Source organism: Malus domestica, chromosome 01 (assembly GCF_042453785.1).
Source record: "Malus domestica chromosome 01, GDT2T_hap1".
In the NCBI taxonomy this organism is placed as follows: Eukaryota; Viridiplantae; Streptophyta; class Magnoliopsida; order Rosales; family Rosaceae; genus Malus; species Malus domestica.
Window position 1 is genome coordinate 27,544,478 of NC_091661.1, and position 16,860 is coordinate 27,561,337.

Genomic DNA, 16,860 nt, shown 5'->3' on the forward strand with positions numbered 1-16,860 from the left:
ACATTAATACATTTTAAAATCAAAGAAAAAAGAATATATCCATATAAGTTTAAAAATGGATTAGAAAAAAATTGAATAGATTTTATGTAATAAAAAAAGGGTACATTTTACATATAACAAATTGGTACATATAATTAGCATGGGTACATTTGGCAAAATAAAAAATGGGTACAAATAAATTTAAAAAAAATATGGGTACAAATACAAATAAAACTTTAAAAAATATGGGCACAAAAAGAAATTAATATATGGGTACAAATTAAAACTGAAAAGAAAATTAGTACAAATTAAAACAAGGTTGCAAATTACAAATGGATACAAACTAAAACTAAAAATATATGATAACAAATTTAGTCATAAATATTAATATACTAATTGTAACATTTTAAACATTAAATGAATATATTTAGAAATAAAAAAATATTTTATTATTGAAATAATTAATGATGTTATTAATACTCATGAATTTTGATCAAAAATGGAAAAAGAATAGGATTTTAATCAAAGGAGTAGCAAAATGAAGGATGAGAATCTAATTTCTCCTTTAAAAATAAAATTTCCCACCATTTACATAAAAACATGTGGTGTACTACCCGTGTTCCTATCACAACTAAAAATTTCTCTCTACCATCCGTGTTCCCATCATAACTAAAAATTTCTCTGTCTCTCTCTGAGAGAGAGAGAGAGAGAGAGAGAGAGAGAGAGAGAGAGAGGTGTCTTCTCTTCTGTTTCTTTCGGTTTGATAACAGGAGACTTAGAGGGGTCTGCTCACAAGTTGATGAGATGCGTGTGGGGGAGGATCCTCTTTAATTAATTAGTTAGGTTTCTTTTCGATACAGCTTTATTCATACATAGCTTGTATCTGGACAAGAGCGACAGTGAGAGATCGACATTATGTGTTAGTTGCAGGGGAGGGACCCCTGCAGTTATCACAAGTTGCAAAACTTCTTCAACCTAATTGCAAGCCAGTAGCAAGTTGGATAACCCTCGGCTGGAAACAAAACTGTGGGCTGCTCTCTAATTTAATGTATTTTCTGACAATTTGATATCTTAAATTACTTTAATCTTTGAAGAACTCTGGTGCAGTGACTCTAGCAGTATACTACCATGGTTCACTTATGCAAACATTGATGTCTTAAACTATTATAATTTATCGAAAGTAACATTTGTACTTAAGTGTAAAGGGCTCACTTATGCTCTTACATTTCATTTATGTCAGACGCCACGCTAACGAAGCTGCCCATCTCTTAAGCTCAGCTTTGTCTCTTCTCCTCCAGCTCTTGCTTGTGATTCGAAGATCCTCCAGATTGTCTAGTGGATATTTTATTTGATGATTGTAATCAAATGTAGCTGTTAGGTTGTTTTGGCCTGACAATTTCTTACATAACCCATTAACTCGACATAAAAAGACATGAAAATAACATGTTTAGTTGGGTCTTTATCAAGTAACCCCTTAACGTGTCGGGTCGTTATAGGGTCACCAATTAAGAACCCGATAACTGATGAGATATTATTTGCCAGATCTAGACATGCATGTCAATTTCTTGCATAACCCGTTATTTCGACACAACACGACCCGTTAACGAATTAGGTCGTTATTAGGTCACCCGTTAAGATAACGAGTTTGACACGTCACGACCCATTAAGATAACGGGTATGACACAAACATGACAAACACGCCTCGTTTGCTAAGCCTTTCTTTATTATGAGTGTAACTCTTCCATTTATCAATAAAATGGGGATTTGAACCAGAGTGCAAGGACCAGCACACTGCGTTAACTACTTAGTCTAAGTTCGTTGTAACTGAAAAGGATTGCATTCATCATTGGCGTAATCATTGAGAAGAATGGATAAGACCATTGGATTAATAGAGCAGCCCCCTTTTATGGTGAAATGTGGGTGATTGGGTAGTGATTCCACCTAAGAAAATAAAAGAAAGAAAAAGAAAAAGAAATGATTTTTCCTATATAAATTTCCTCAATTTCTTCTCCACAAGTCATCAAATATTATTTCTTAAATTAAAAAATAAAAATAGTATCCATATCCTTCCTGTGCATGGTAATTAGCTTCCCCTTCTGCCCTCACTTCAAAATGTCTACACATGAACAAGATGATTCAACTCTTAAGCTCATCCGCCAACACCTCTTAGAAGACTTCACCTTCACAGATTCCTTCATTTCTCATCTCAATTTCGAGATTACCCCTGATGATATCTCATATTTCGAGTTCCAACCAGTCAAACCCGAGTACTCATCCCTCTCTGAATCAGGGTCCAGCTCCCCCATTTCAACCCCAAATTACCACAGCCCCCAACTCTCAAATTCCGAAACGAAACCCGAAAGCGTAAACTTACCATCCATGGAAGTAGAGCCCCTGAATTTGAGCTCACAATGCTCACCAAAGAGAAAATATAGTACTTGTCAAACTTCCAGTTCAAAAGATGAATTACAACAAGTTTCAGGCTCTGGTGATGTGTTAAGGCATTACAGGGGAGTCCGGCGGAGGCCGTGGGGCAAGTACGCGGCGGAGATACGTGATCCGGCCCGGAAAGGAACCCGGGTTTGGCTAGGGACATTTGACACTGATGTTGACGCTGCCAAGGCCTATGATTGTGCAGCATTTAAGCTGAGGGGCAGGAAAGCAATACTGAATTTTCCGTTGGAGGCCGGACTGTCCGAACCGCCAGTGAACACGGTGCGGAAGAGGAGGAGATCGGTAAAGCAGGAGGAGGTAACAGAGACTGAAGAATTGGAGCTTCAAAGTTGGGTGGTTTGGGAAGGAGAAGGTGCTTGAAGGAGCTCAGTGTTAATCTCAGGATCCTCCTCTGCTGATGTGTTAGAATATGATTGGATGGTGGATTTACTGATTTACTATATACATGGTTTATGTATTACTACAACAACAACCAAGCCTTAATTATCCACTAAGTGAAGTTGGTTGTATAAATATTAGAACGTTACTACGCTTGATTTTGCGCCAAATCTTCCGTTAGATTTATGTATTACTACAATATGAAGTACTGGAAGGATCAAATGTATGTAAAAATGTGGAATAATGAAAGATTGTTCGTAAGATGAAAAATGAAAGTGAAAACAGAGACTAATTATAATTAATGAAATGTGTAATTATTTTACAATCTTTACTTGTTACATTCGTAATCAAAACTGTTCTAAATTGTAAAGATGTGTTTCATCTTTCATAATCAACAACAATGTTCATCACCTCGTTCAATAAAATAAAGACTAAATGTCACTAGATCAAATGATCATGTACAATGCAATGTGTAATTATTATACACTCCTAATTTGTTGCGTTTGTTATTAAAATTGTTTAAAATGGAAAGGTGTGAGGGCATTGGTCGAAACCCTAACATTTTCAAAATGCCGACGTCATGATGTTGATCTAGCTTCTAAGAGCACGACATCTGTGAAGCTCTCAATACACGCATTGAACTCTTTGCTCGATGTCCTACATACATATTTGACATGGTTCAAAAAGTTAAAATCTTGTAACTCAGTTGATTAAAAGCTTACTCAATCACCCGAGATCTTGTGATTGACTTTCTCCCTTCAGATATCGCCTTGACATTTACTTTGGAATTGTTGACTTTTCTTAAACCCTTATGTAGACTTCACGTAAGACCGACTGTAGGTGCAGTTGGGGTGGACTTGCACTGTGGGTATAGAATCATATTACCAAGGCATGTCCCCAATTTTCCTACTTTCATACCTCACCACCTTCTTGATCAGAATGTTCAGGTAGAATGCAAATGTCATAGTATGTTGACAAATGAGACCAAAAGATGATAACAAAAGTCAATAGGCATATTTCAGAGACAATCTCGTGTCTAGGGATATCTCTAGGTAGGGAACACTTCGTCGACGAACAAGTGTTTGGTGCGGCACACAGCCCATACGGCACACCTCACACCGGATGGGACTGCGAGTAGAACTGAATGATACAATATACAAAAGACTTCGAGTTTAGAATGTGACCGCACATACATGTGATCCGACTAATTGGACCTAATTGTGATCCTTGGAATTGTCACCATGTTCCGTAGACGACTCCTAATTTGCACGAGTACGCAACTCGCAGATAAACGACAGCCAATTTATGCAACTTGGAAGTTTGGGGTCCATGATGGAACTTTGCAAGTTGAAACTTTAAGATAAGCAGGACAAGAGACATTGTTTGCCTACTTTGTTGTTGCCGTCACCTTATCGGGATGGTTTGAAACGGATTAGTATGAAAAAATGATGCTAAACAATAAATCCTACACCACGAAAGAAAGAAATATTTTCTCTCCATTCGAGCGATAATCTAATCTAATCTAAACTGCGGGGAGAAAGATTTGAACTTGAAAACGAACTTGAAAACTTGGATGAAGATGCACAGCCCTAGCCAGGTTAGCTACGCTCGGGCCTGCAAAAAGGAAAGAAATGTTCTTAGAATAACTCGAAAGGAGGCTAAGTTCCTTTGTGTATTCTGAGCATTTTCACTACTTAGAGGTAAGGGAAGTAGAACAAATTTACAGCAAAAGCTCCCCTTCCATAGAGAAACTTCCAAAGACCACAGAAAAAATTAGTATGGTTGTTCATTCTAATCCTTCATTTTACTCTAAAGTCCCTCCTAGAAGAAGCTAAAATTTAGTGTTGGTCGAATCCCTGTAACCAGTCTCCCTCTCTCTATTCCTATCCGAGCCGACCATAGCCTTATCCCTTAACCCGTCAAGGACCCGACTGCAAGCGTGTGTTGGCGAGTCAACTGAATGTTGAGAAATAATCCCACACTAAACACTTCTAAGCGCCATTATTCTATATCATGTCCTCGCACAAAGCGAAAAACTTGGATAGCATACTTCATGCTGCAAGGAAATTTGGGCAGTGAAAATATTAAAAAGTGAAGTGATGATGCTTAAGATAGCAGAAGTATCTATTAACAGAATAACTGGATTGACGATATTGTTTTACAAACATTTGCAGCATATTCAAAAGCCTAAGGGTCCTAAGATATTTCTTTCGAATTTTTGTACTTACTGAGTTTTTATTCTAACTATTCTCCCAGCTCCTCTTTTCCTCACTTCTCTCTTCTCTTTTCTCGTCCTCCATGTCCTCTGTTTCTGTCTGGTTTACCTTTTCTTGAAAATAAAAGCGTGAACAAGCAAGCCCGTAGACAATGTAAAACCTCTTCATAACGGTAAGACCTGTTCGCATACTTCCAAGAAACAACGTTGCGTTGTGCTGTCCACTTGAATGAACGGAGCTCCGCTCCATAAATTTATAAAGTAGCTCTCATGTTGTTGTTTATCACATCAACATCCTCTTTAGCTTGTCCTTGCCCCTCACTGTATTCCAAGAAACTAGGCTGGTTCGTTGATGCAAGAAGTCTAGCCCACATCCGATCTGTCAACTTTACTGTGTTTTGCGTCTCTGTCACACGCTGCAATACCACATATCCCGTTCATAACTATACACTTCCCATCTTTTAGTGAATCATAACCATATACCTCCAACTTAATCAACATATTCGACCCACAACAGTACACTAGCATATAGATTATGAACTATTAGCCTCTGGATTCATAACATTGTTTCAGTTCAGGCCTCAAATTCAGTTCCATAGAACATGGGCAGTAGTTGTGGTCCATGAGTTTTATTCTATGCTCTCTATTCTAATTTCGTTTAACATATAAGTTATGCCGTTGAACATTTTATAGTTTGGCTTTGGCCTCAGTCAAAATAATTGTAGTTTCTTAAGAGTGCCGTTTATGAACTTCTCCCGTTTGTATAAAAGGAAATGTTTTTGCGAAAGTTTTGTAGTTACTTTCATGCATGCTACTGCAAATTCAACCTTGCATCATCTAGTTATCTAAAGATTCTATCCGCTCTTAGAATTTTCACACAAAAATCAAATAAAATGCAGTTCAAAAACCAACAACTCGAGCCAAAACTACCCAATAAGAACAAATGGAGCAGGGAAAGTACTTACGGCAATTGGAATATAAGCATGTCTACTGTTTACAGGCCCGACTGTGAAACCACTGAATCCTGCCATGGCTCCATGAACAGCACTCTGAGCAAGAAGAGTACAGTATATATTGTCCGACGCATTACTTGGGATAGCTCGAATCATATAGGTGGGATCTGTAGATAAGAAGATAAACATATATTATACTGAGATGTATTGCCCAGAAACTTTCTAGTTTCTACAATAATGGTTTGCGAATGATAAGATCTTGACTTCTTAGCAAATCTACTTAGACTATAATTAATGTAAACAAAAAAGGAAATCGTAATAAGAATGAAATAAAAGGAAAAAGGAGTGCACAAACATTTCTTAGGATCCCAAACATTTCATTTCTTTCAAATGTTATCTACAAAGGTTACAGAAGGGGAAGAAAGGCCCTTTCTGAGTTTTGGCAAGAATCAACGGATTGACTATTAAGGGCTATTTAGTAGAGACAAAACTCTATATATGATCAGAAACAAAATTATATTTTCTCTAGCTCAAAATTTACCTATATATTTCATATTTATCGCCGTCTTCTGAACTTTTGTAAAATGATCCTGTGTCATGAAGTATATAAGCATATAACTGAATCAGTATTATTGGATGATACAAGAAGTCTATAGCAGAAAAAACTACCCATGATGTAGATTAAGTAAAAAAAAGTGTCTCAAAACTACTCAAAATACTATTGACAATTTGTACTACACCTTAATCTTTTGGGTTAACCATAGACCAACATCGAGGAGTAGCTTATTTCCTGATGCATCTTTCACATCAACTGCATTCATCTCCCCTGAAATATATTCCTGCCCTGCTCCTTCTGCTAACACAATAACCACATGTCCATTTTCTTTAAGCCGCTCTTCGACAAATTCAAAAAGCCCACCCCGGCCTTCCAAATAGAAAGGAGATTCTGGAATCAAGCAGCAATCCTGTTACATCCAAAAGCGTATTGAGAGTTTTTATAAAAGAAGTTACTACTTGCTGAATATTTCATTCGAGCAATAACACTTAAACTATGAGCGTGTTCTTAACAGTCGCAGCATATTTCATTTTACGGAGAACGGATGTTCAATATCATTGAAAATGGTGCTAGTCCAAATTAAAGCAAATTCCTTTGCAGATATAATTGTATAGTCTCTAGGACAATGTTCACACCCTTGTCCGACATATAGAACATGTGCTAAATGAACGCTCCCTCAGATTCACTATTTTGAATCACTGATGTATACTGGAATGCACATACAAAGGTATGATTTCCATAAGTAATTTTTTGTCTAATCCTTATAATAGATGTCCTTGTTATAAATTTCATATACTTGAATTGCTGGACTATATTGGGGTGCGCATACACAGTTATGATTTCTGAAACAAATTTTTTTGAAATGCTTTAATATAAGTCCTTTTGGATCTCATTACATGTTATGATATGTGCAACTTTGCAAGAATCCTAAGTTTTTTTCCATAATCATTGAGATCATAAGTAGGTTATGTTCTAGGGAGAGGGGTTAAAATTCTTACCACATCTCGACTTGCCAAAGTTGCATTTAGAGCAATGAAACCTACAGAAGAAAAGTGTATCAAGTACAGGCAAAAATATGTGAAACCAAATACTAGAGACGTTCATTCGTCATCTGACATAAGTTGATAAGGAAAAGGTAAAAAACGAAAGTATGTCATTTGTTCTATCATTTAAGACACATACCACTGTATCTGCCCATCAGTTTGACAATTCCAACTCCATTGTCCACACTTTCAGCCTCCACATGTGCGGCGTTAATAGCTCTCTGTGCTTCTTCAACAGCAGTATCGAAACCAAAAGATTTGTCTATCACCTAAAGCCAAATTTCAAAAATCACTGGTAGATTAATGATCCACTTGATAAAAGCACAACATCCTAAACCGAAAGAAGAAAGATTTTCGAAGTACAAAACCAAATTGCATATAAATGAGAAAAGGGAAAACAAGCTTTCTTTTATGCCCTTTCCATTTAAGATTTTGGTGGAACTTTCTGAATGTTGACTCTAGAATTCAACAGCATGTCATCCAGATTAAATATAGTTCTTCATCATATGTGGACAAAACATATGTTGCTCATGAAAATTTAGAGTACTCGTATTGAGCTTGTGAACTTTCCAAATTCAAAACTGGCATCAAAATTTTATTGCATATTGCAGAAGATAACAGGATAATGATACCAATAAATGCAAATCATTCGTGAACGATAGAACTTACAGCAATATCATTATCAATTGTCTTAGGGATCCCAGCAACTGCCACTTGAAGACCACGTTTCTCAACTTCCTTGACAAAATATGCTAATGTCAGATCATGATGCGACAAGGAAATGGATTAATCTTAGAGAGAATATGTTCACCTTGTATATAAGATCTGCTCCTCTTTGAGTGCCATCGCCTCCAATTATGTATACCTAGAAGTCATATTACCAACTTCCACTCATCAACTTCAACATTTTTCATTGGGGTTAACACAACCCAACACAAACATGCAGGAAATGCAAGCATACATAATCTATTCACCTGATTTATTCCTCGGTCCTGTATGTTATCAACTATCTTGTTTGTATCATGACCTCCTCGTGAAGTTCGAAGAAAGGTGCCACCGCGCTTATGGATATCATTGACAACTTTTGGTGTCAACCTCAACGTATTTTTAGAGTAAAATCCCCTATATCCTCCCTGAAAGTTTTCAACATCAGCAAGTTTACAATTCCCTAATCGATAATATTCTTAAAAGTTCCAAAATCATTAAATAGAACTTTTTGCAGCCATTCACTACAAGTGTTGCACAGTTAGAAACATTATGAACTGAACTAACCTCAATTCCAAGTATATCTTCAACACCATACATGTAGTTCAAGCCGCATACTATTTCCCGAATCACAGTATTGATCCCCGGGCATAAACCCCCACACGTGACAATGCAAGCACGAACTTCATCCGACTTGAAATAAACCTAATATTAGAAGCTTCACGTCACATTTTCCGATAGAAAGAAAAATCATGGTACTACAGTTTCATTTTCCCTAAGCATATGGCGGTTTAGATGAAAAAAAATGCACCTTTTCCCGGGGTCCTGCACGTCGGAAATGCACCCCTCTAGGACCCTCCTTTTGAACAACAACCTAGAGCCATTGCACAATGCAGTTATTCCAAAAGCAACAAAAAACGAAGACAAAAACAACAGAACCGAAAACTTGGCAGTTAGATTTTACAAAAAATACACTCACTTTCTGCGCAACCACATCGTGAGGGCTCACAAAAGTTTGCCTACCAACATAAACAGATTATCTGAATAAATATAATTACCGAAAATTTAAATTTTCAACATGAAATTGGTAGAATTTGCAATATTGACGTAAGCAAAACTTACTTGACAACTGCATAAGCTTGGCTCTGTTTCAATGGATTTGGATATGACTGCAAAAAGAGGAAAAAAACAAATATTCAAAACAAAATCAAACACAAATTGCTTAATTTTTTAAACGGTGATTAATTACTAATTAGGAAAATTACCGGCAAATTAGGGAGAAAATTAGTCAAGTGAGGAACGTCTTCGAGGACGAAGCCGTCGTTAGCCGGCTGATGATTCGAGCTCTGAGATCGGATAGGCTGGTTTTGGCGCGAACGGAAGGGAAATCCGAGGAAGCTTCTGGATTTGAAGCTGGGATAGCGGAGGGTTTGAACCGACGGAAGCGACGGGAGCGACGGAAAAGACTGGGATCTGGAGCCGAGTGAATGGGAAGCCGAATGCAACAGGGGCGAGGACTTGGTGGAGGAGATAGGAGATGAAATGGTGGATTCCATTGGAATTTCGCAGCCTCCGATGTCAAAGCTTTTGAAAATTTGCAGAGAGAGAGAGAGGGTGTCAACGGCGGAAGTTTGGGAGGAGCTGCGTTTTGGGTCAGCTGCGTTTGATTCCGTTAAGTTGGGGGCTAACCGAAACTAAGATGGTCGTTAATGGTGTTTAACTACAATACGACACCTGTTAGGTCAAAGTTAAGGCAAAGGTCACGTGGCTGATTTTGGACCCGTCCTGAATTACGAAGAAGCCCCTGGCGTTCACATTATTCACAAAACTTCCACCATATTGGGCATCGATTGAAAAAATTTTAGGCGTGACATTATGACCGTCACACATGGTCTAAAATATATATAATATTTTGATATTTTTATTGAAATTTTCGTATTTTTGGACTATTGATATTTTTTTAGATTACCGATATTTCCGATATTATCGATATTTTAGACTTTGCTAAATCACTTATGTATCTTACCATGCAATGTATAAAGTGTAAACTATTGTACTAATTCATTATATATAAATGATTATGGTGTATTTAAACTTCTTTCATTAATTACTACATATTTTCTACACTTACAATGTTTGTTAGCTCGCTATATAATCAACTTAAATCTATCATGCAATACATTTCCTTCTAATTTTTTGTGATAAACTAATAGATAATTGACTAAATAAATATCATGCAAAGTTTCAATAAAAATTTCCAAGTTTTTCTTATAATTTCCGTGGTTTTTATTCAATTTTTATCGATATCGATAATATCCAGATATTTCTATTGAAATTCTGTGTTTTTGGACCACCGATATTTCCGATATCATCGATATGTAATACCTTGCCGTCACATTGTGTTGCTAGCCATGTTTTAAAATATGATTGGGCAAAAATAATATATTATGTTATAAATAGGTAAAAGTTAGAGAGATAATTTTTATTAGTGACATGAGCGAAGCATGTGTAAAATATCATACAGTAACTATAACACAAGGGGATGACAAATAAAAGAGAGAGGGATAAATAATGATGTTATTGATCTTTCTTGTTCTTTTTGTATATCTTGATAAAAGTCGGAGTGCTCTATTTATAGAGCAACTCCAAACAAACGTATTATTACATTTAGAAATTTACAGCACACACCTTTTGAAAATACGATATCCTTCATTTCCAAAGTCCACATTACTGTGGGGGTATTGAAAATCTGTGTGGGCATCCATTAATCTGCCAAATATTTTCAACATATTCATAAATGTATGATATATTTAGAAATAAATTCATGAATATTTATATCCACCCATTAGCATTATGGGAAAACTGTTTTCATATTATTAATCAATAGATAGACGTGTGATATTTTAGCGGACTGAAGACACCATGCAATGTAAAAGATAAACTGAAGATGCATATATGGATTGAGGTATGTTATTCACACATCTCAAACTACTTCTCACACATCCTTATTAATTTATATCCGTTGATCTTCTTTAATTCATCCGATCAGACGGCCGAAAATTAAAAAGGTGTGTAAGAAGTAAAATGAGGTGTTTGAATATCACACCCCTATGGATTTAGCTTCAATTTCCCCCTCTATAATTGGAAAGAAAAGGTAGTGAGGACATGGTAGGAGATAAACAAGTGGAAATGTTTGCATTTGTAATGAAGATCTGGTTCATATACATACATATCAACGCATACCATAACGAGTAAACAAAATTTCTATCACATAGCTTGCTTGAATTGAGCACATTTCGTGCACAGCTTTCCGGTCTAATAACCGATTGCCTTCGGCCGCAAGCTGCAACGCACCAACAAAATACAGATACATTCTTCTTTCGCCCGGTAATTGAGATACAATTCAACTGTGCAGATAATCATGGATTTCTCTCCACTCGGCGTAGCATTACTGAAAGAACCGCAGTCAGGACCACTTCGCGATGACAATTCTTCTATCTGTCGTTAGGTTTTACTTGAGGAAATGATCCATTATATGGCGGATGACATCTTCACCTTCTATATGTACACTTTTATTTTTGACCTGTAAAATGTTCAGAGTGCAAATTTGTGTCTTTAGCGTAAGGTGTGAGCATGAGGGCGTGTGAGTGTGTGTGTGGGAGAGGGAGGAGAGAGAAGGAGACCTGAATGACACTATGAGCAGCAAATCTCTGTCTGCTGCTGTGGAAACTAACATCTACTTTTTCCCAGGACACGCGAGATAGGCCTTTCAATAGTTCCTCTGCACAAAACAAAGTTGTTAAGAAAGAAATTATTTAGGAACAACCGATATCTGCAATTCACTACGATGCAACAAATGAAAGTAAAAGGCAGGTTAAACACAGACGCAAACAGATACTAGAGCAATGAAATTTATTAATAAAATGTAAGCACATTAGCGAGGTAACACAAGCAGAACAGCGACAAGTATAGACAACGACTTCTGTTTACATAGAATTCAATGATTAATATACTATTAAAAGTTGGAAACCAAAGTGAAATGAGTTGTTAACCTTCAAGCTCGTCAGAGCCACCATCTTCTGCTGAAGTAGGCTCACACTGCTCAGCGTCATAGGCCTTGCAGTGTTCTTCATAAACAATATGCGGATATTTTTCGTCAACAGTATTTTCCCACTGATAAGCAGAAAAATCAAAACTTTAAATGAAAATCAGAAAACCTGACCTTAAAATTACAATTATAAAACCATGCAGATGGAAATACCTTTGGAAGTTCACTGTTACGTCTAATACATGATGTTTTCCAGCCGACAATATCTTTATAGTATTAATTATCAAAAACAAAAAGTGAATAAGGCATAGAAAAATGGAAAGTATATATATTGATCATAGAAAATAGGATACGGTCATTGCCCACATTTGAATACACCACCCTTCGCTTAAAACTACGCAATGCAGACCTGTCAAAAAAAAAAGTGTCATTCTATATACAAGAAATCTCAAGAAACTTCGAATCTCAAATTAATGTTTGAACATGGATGCAAGTAACATACATGAAATAACAACCATCAGAATCTTCTATCATGCGTTTAAGCAGTGGAGGCTTCCCATCGTCATCATCATTAAGAAAAAGATGCCGACCAGTCCTCCTAAATATCAAATGAATAACTGCACTAGCAAGTTTTTCAAAGGCAGGCACACCAAAAAGGAATGGTACCTACACAAAGTGAAATAATTCATTAGTAAAAAGTGGCAAGTGCATATACCAACTGGGTTACTACTACGAAGAAAATAACATAAGATCAGCCTAACATCTATCACTCCTGAGTCCTACCTTAACTAAGTCTTTCACTACATAAAACAGAATCAGATAAACCAATACAAGCCAAGAACCTGATCAAACTTGAGACGTTACAAAAATTCTAGGATTCAAGTACATTCTGAATGAGCAAGTGTTAAAGGCAATTGTATTACCTGCTTGTTACCCCTTGATCCAAGATGAGGTGTAGCAACAGTAATAAAGTTCATAGGCTCCAAGCCAGCTAATGTACTCCTTGCATCCTCTTCACGCCCATTAGGAGATGAATGCTCCGTATTGTCACTTTTAGGGGGTCTATATAGCCTCCCAATTGCATATCTTGCCACTAATCCTCCGACAGAATGTCCAATAAATGAGACCTTACGTAGATTAGGCTTTTTTTGAGTCAGTTCGATAACCTAAAAGTAATGAACTTGGTTAACAACGGTACAAAACGAGAAGTGGATCCATCATTTCAGAAATGAAAACAGATGCAATAACTTCCATTATATAAAATACATCAGGCAGAAATGAACCTCCTCTGCCAATCGCTCCCCCATCACATCCACACCATCTAGAGTCAACCTAGAGACATTCCGTTCACTACCTGCAGCCGGATTTCAACCAAATTAATTAGATTGGACAAACATCATATTTTCTACAAACAATACTGACTGCAATAGATCACTTAGTAGAAGTTTAAACATCAACATTGCACTAATTTCACCTTTTTAAAATCTTAAAAGTGAGCTAAAAATATAAGAAACAAACAGCAAGGTATCAGGATCCGAAAAGCTAGAACTTTGGACATAAAAGGCTAAAAACAAAGAACCACCACTAATGCAAGCAGGGATCCAAGCTTAAGACTAGAAAAGTAAAGCAGCAGGGTGATCATATTGGCACCTTTCTCTGTTTCAAGATTCTTTTCTTCCGCCAATCTTCTATTAACATTAAAAGGAAATACACAAAGTAGCACTAAAGTGGCAGGTAACAAATCAAGAAGATACATTTTAACAAAAATTGTAACCAACGACAGACAAAGACCATAGGACTCGAACTGATAGCAGGTATAATAAAATTCAACCCAAAAACGCCTTAATAGATGAAGCGTATCGGCATTAATTGAATGCATAACACAAAAGAATGTTCCTTACAATGAACAATAACTTTATCTGGAAGTGTTTTAACAAATTGCTCCGCCCCAAACTTCCAATCCGCGGCACTGCACGAGCAAATGCAAAAACAATATCAACATTGTACCAGAGTGAGAATTCACAGAACAAGAAACAGACCGGTTCAAATACTCAAAAATACAAAACGAAGGAGGTCATGCTCAAAATCTACCTTAACGTACACACAACCAAAGCAGATACTTTCCGATTCACCAAACATCAAACTGTAATCTTTGCCCAATCAACAAGCATAAATTTGTAAATTAAAATACAAAAATTGAAAATGTATACCAGAAATGAAGTCTTGGTACGACTAATCCAGATTTAGGACTACCAATTTAACTAAAAAAATCAAATTTATCGTCAAAACAATATAATTTGTCAATAAAATCACTAGACATTCAACATTATCTATCGCGATAAGCAAAATCACCACCACACCGTCTCAATCTCTCGATAAATCAAGAAAATTCAGAGTACAGCTAAATCAAATCTTGATTATATAATTTTCTTCCAAGAAAAAAATATTAAAATATGAAATTGAAGAGTCGTACGTTCCCATAATTCCATGGACCATGACGACAAGATGATCAGCGGAGGAAGATTCCGACTCCTTCGAGCTCCAGACGTCGCGATTCCCGTTAGCCGACTCCGAGGAGCAGACTCCGTTCTCTACGATGCCGTTTTCCATAGCTGCTACTGACCGCCGTTCGGCTACGGGCATTGACTGAGACGAACGGTGGCGGGAAGCAGAAAACGGGAAGCGATTAGGGAGATTGGAGAGAGGGTGAGGAAAAAGAAAAGGAGGAGAGCTTTTATGTTGTGGGACGTTGGTTGGTGGTTGCGACAGACAGAAACGGTATGGAAAATTGTAAGGACCGTGGGAAAATTTTGAGAATATGGATGATACATTATTGTTTTTATGTAAGTGGTAGGAAATTTTAATTTTTAAATTATTAATCTTTTAACACATATAATTCATTATTTATATAGAGATACATGTTATATTATCTCGTGTGATGAAAACACTGAAAAATCCCAGGAGTGAATGAAACTGATTTTTTCGCTCAATATTTTTACTAAAATTTGCACCAGCAAAAACAGAATATATATAGGAAAACTAATGAGGAAAAATTTTGAAAATTTTGAATTTTAACTATAAGAATAAAATAAAAAGTAAAATAAATAGTATTAAGATTAATTATTTAGTATAAAAATATGATTTTTTTATTAAAATGAGAGTTCTTTCAATAAAGTTTTCTATATATATTATATTATATTTTTTTGTACTATAAAGGTAAATGTTGCAGATTGTAAGGTAAGCTTGTGAATTGACATCTTTTTGAGTTTATAGTTGATTTAAATGTTCTTTCAAAATGATTGAAAATATTTTTAAAATTAATTCTTAATAAAAATCTAAGTAAATTCTGAAAAAGAATTTTAAATACTTTTGTGAGAATTTTAGAACTCAATTAATTTGACTAAAAACGTTTTTAGTTATTTTAAAAGCACATTCAAACAAGTCTTTAGACTACTTCTCATGTACTACTCGATTTTATAATACAATTCCAACTTTCTTCAGTTCATTAAGCTTAATAATATTTGTTCTTAATTTCCGAGAAATAAAATATAAAACCAAATTTTATGTTGGTGGATGAGAATCGTTGCATGACATCATAATAGTAGTGGATTACATTATCAGTTGGTTCCGTTAAGATTCGTTAACGCGTTGTGGCGCGAGGGAGATAAAGGGGGTCGGGTCAGCACGCGGGTGATGTAAGATTTGGCGCTTTCCAAGCTGGGGAACTTTGGGAAAGCACCAAGGGTCGATCGTAAATACGCGACCACGGACGAGTTTAAATTTTGCACATTACATTTAAATCGCGGTAAATCTAGATAAGTTTAAATTTTGAAACTTTTATATATCTTTTATGGGCATGTTGAAATTTAAACTTATAAAAAAATAATGAGAACTGTTATTAGCACTTTAAAAATCTTATTCTACACTTCTCATAAATTCTTTCTAATTATAGAAAGTTTGGAATACCAAATGAGATTTTTGGAGTGCTAATAACAATTCCTAAAATAATAGATAAATAATAGGGAGTTTTAACAAAACACTCACAGTACTGTTCACTTTTAACGAAAAACCACATTTATACCTTTCACTAGTAGCATTCATTATACCTTTAAAAAGAACTTTTCATTAAAAAATGAAATTTGTTTGAACTTTTCGTTAATTTTTCTTAAATAATAAGCATACTATCACTTGAAGGTGGTGAACAAATTCAACTAGTGTAGGGTTGGTGGAATTAAAACATAAAGAAACTTATACTTTTATGAAATATATCTTACGAATAATGCGATTAGATATCGTTTCCAAAGTTTTTAATGCGATCAGATATCGTTTCCAAATTTTTCTCTTGTGGATAGATCGTATACGACAGGGTAGGGAGCTTGCTTAGCTAGGCAGACAGGGCAATAGTTTGGAACTTGCTTGAATCTACAATTAGGTCCACTTTGGATTTTCAGATCCCAAAATTTTATATAAACGTGATATTCCAGCGTGCAGCGCTATCCACTTATCCTCCTCCTCCAACTAACTAGGAA

At 35.9% G+C, this 16,860-nt stretch overlaps 3 protein-coding genes across 3 annotated transcripts; 1 reads left to right on the forward strand and 2 right to left on the reverse strand.

Moving 5' to 3' along the window:
• The first annotated feature begins 1,874 nt into the window (after positions 1 to 1,874).
• LOC103406478 (ethylene-responsive transcription factor ERF107) lies at positions 1,875 to 3,136 on the forward strand. The gene has a single exon (XM_008345464.4). It carries the CDS (start codon positions 2,056 to 2,058, stop codon positions 2,791 to 2,793), a length of 738 nt encoding a protein of 245 aa, XP_008343686.2. The 5' UTR covers positions 1,875 to 2,055; the 3' UTR covers positions 2,794 to 3,136.
• Positions 3,137 to 4,911: 1,775 nt separating this feature from the next.
• On the reverse strand, positions 4,912 to 10,005 carry LOC103438916 (ATP-dependent 6-phosphofructokinase 4, chloroplastic). Its single transcript, XM_008377460.4, has 14 exons — positions 9,549 to 10,005; positions 9,406 to 9,452; positions 9,263 to 9,302; positions 9,095 to 9,157; positions 8,851 to 8,988; positions 8,553 to 8,711; positions 8,390 to 8,443; positions 8,248 to 8,316; positions 7,718 to 7,847; positions 7,534 to 7,574; positions 6,720 to 6,944; positions 6,521 to 6,569; positions 5,992 to 6,146; positions 4,912 to 5,442 (listed from the first exon to the last, which is right to left on the reverse strand). Exons 1-14 carry the CDS (start codon positions 9,837 to 9,839, stop codon positions 5,281 to 5,283), a joined length of 1,623 nt encoding a protein of 540 aa, XP_008375682.1. The 5' UTR covers positions 9,840 to 10,005; the 3' UTR covers positions 4,912 to 5,280.
• Positions 10,006 to 11,456: 1,451 nt separating this feature from the next.
• On the reverse strand, positions 11,457 to 15,146 carry LOC103424227 (lipid droplet phospholipase 1-like). The gene is made up of 10 exons (XM_008362317.4): positions 14,805 to 15,146; positions 14,233 to 14,300; positions 13,615 to 13,685; positions 13,255 to 13,497; positions 12,834 to 12,997; positions 12,685 to 12,740; positions 12,545 to 12,597; positions 12,336 to 12,456; positions 11,967 to 12,064; positions 11,457 to 11,866 (listed from the first exon to the last, which is right to left on the reverse strand). Exons 1-10 carry the CDS (start codon positions 14,972 to 14,974, stop codon positions 11,795 to 11,797), a joined length of 1,116 nt encoding a protein of 371 aa, XP_008360539.1. The 5' UTR covers positions 14,975 to 15,146; the 3' UTR covers positions 11,457 to 11,794.
• Between the last annotated feature and the right edge of the window lie 1,714 nt (positions 15,147 to 16,860).

Coding starts and splice junctions, on each gene's coding strand:
- LOC103424227 (XM_008362317.4), bottom strand. CDS start 14,974: ATGCCCGTAGCCGAACGGCGGTCAGTAGCAGCTATGGAAAACGGCATC. Junction 14,301..14,804: donor GTCCATGGAATTATGGGAAC/GTACGACTCTTC, acceptor TTGCTCGTGCAG/TGCCGCGGATTGGAAGTTTG. Junction 12,598..12,684: donor TTCAAATGTGGGCAATGACC/GTATCCTATTTT, acceptor AATACTATAAAG/ATATTGTCGGCTGGAAAACA.
- LOC103406478 (XM_008345464.4), top strand. CDS start 2,056: ATGGTAATTAGCTTCCCCTTCTGCCCTCACTTCAAAATGTCTACACAT.
- LOC103438916 (XM_008377460.4), bottom strand. CDS start 9,839: ATGGAATCCACCATTTCATCTCCTATCTCCTCCACCAAGTCCTCGCCC. Junction 8,989..9,094: donor GTGCAGGACCCCGGGAAAAG/GTGCATTTTTTT, acceptor TTCTAATATTAG/GTTTATTTCAAGTCGGATGA. Junction 6,147..6,520: donor GATAAATATGAAATATATAG/GTAAATTTTGAG, acceptor TCTTATCTACAG/ATCCCACCTATATGATTCGA.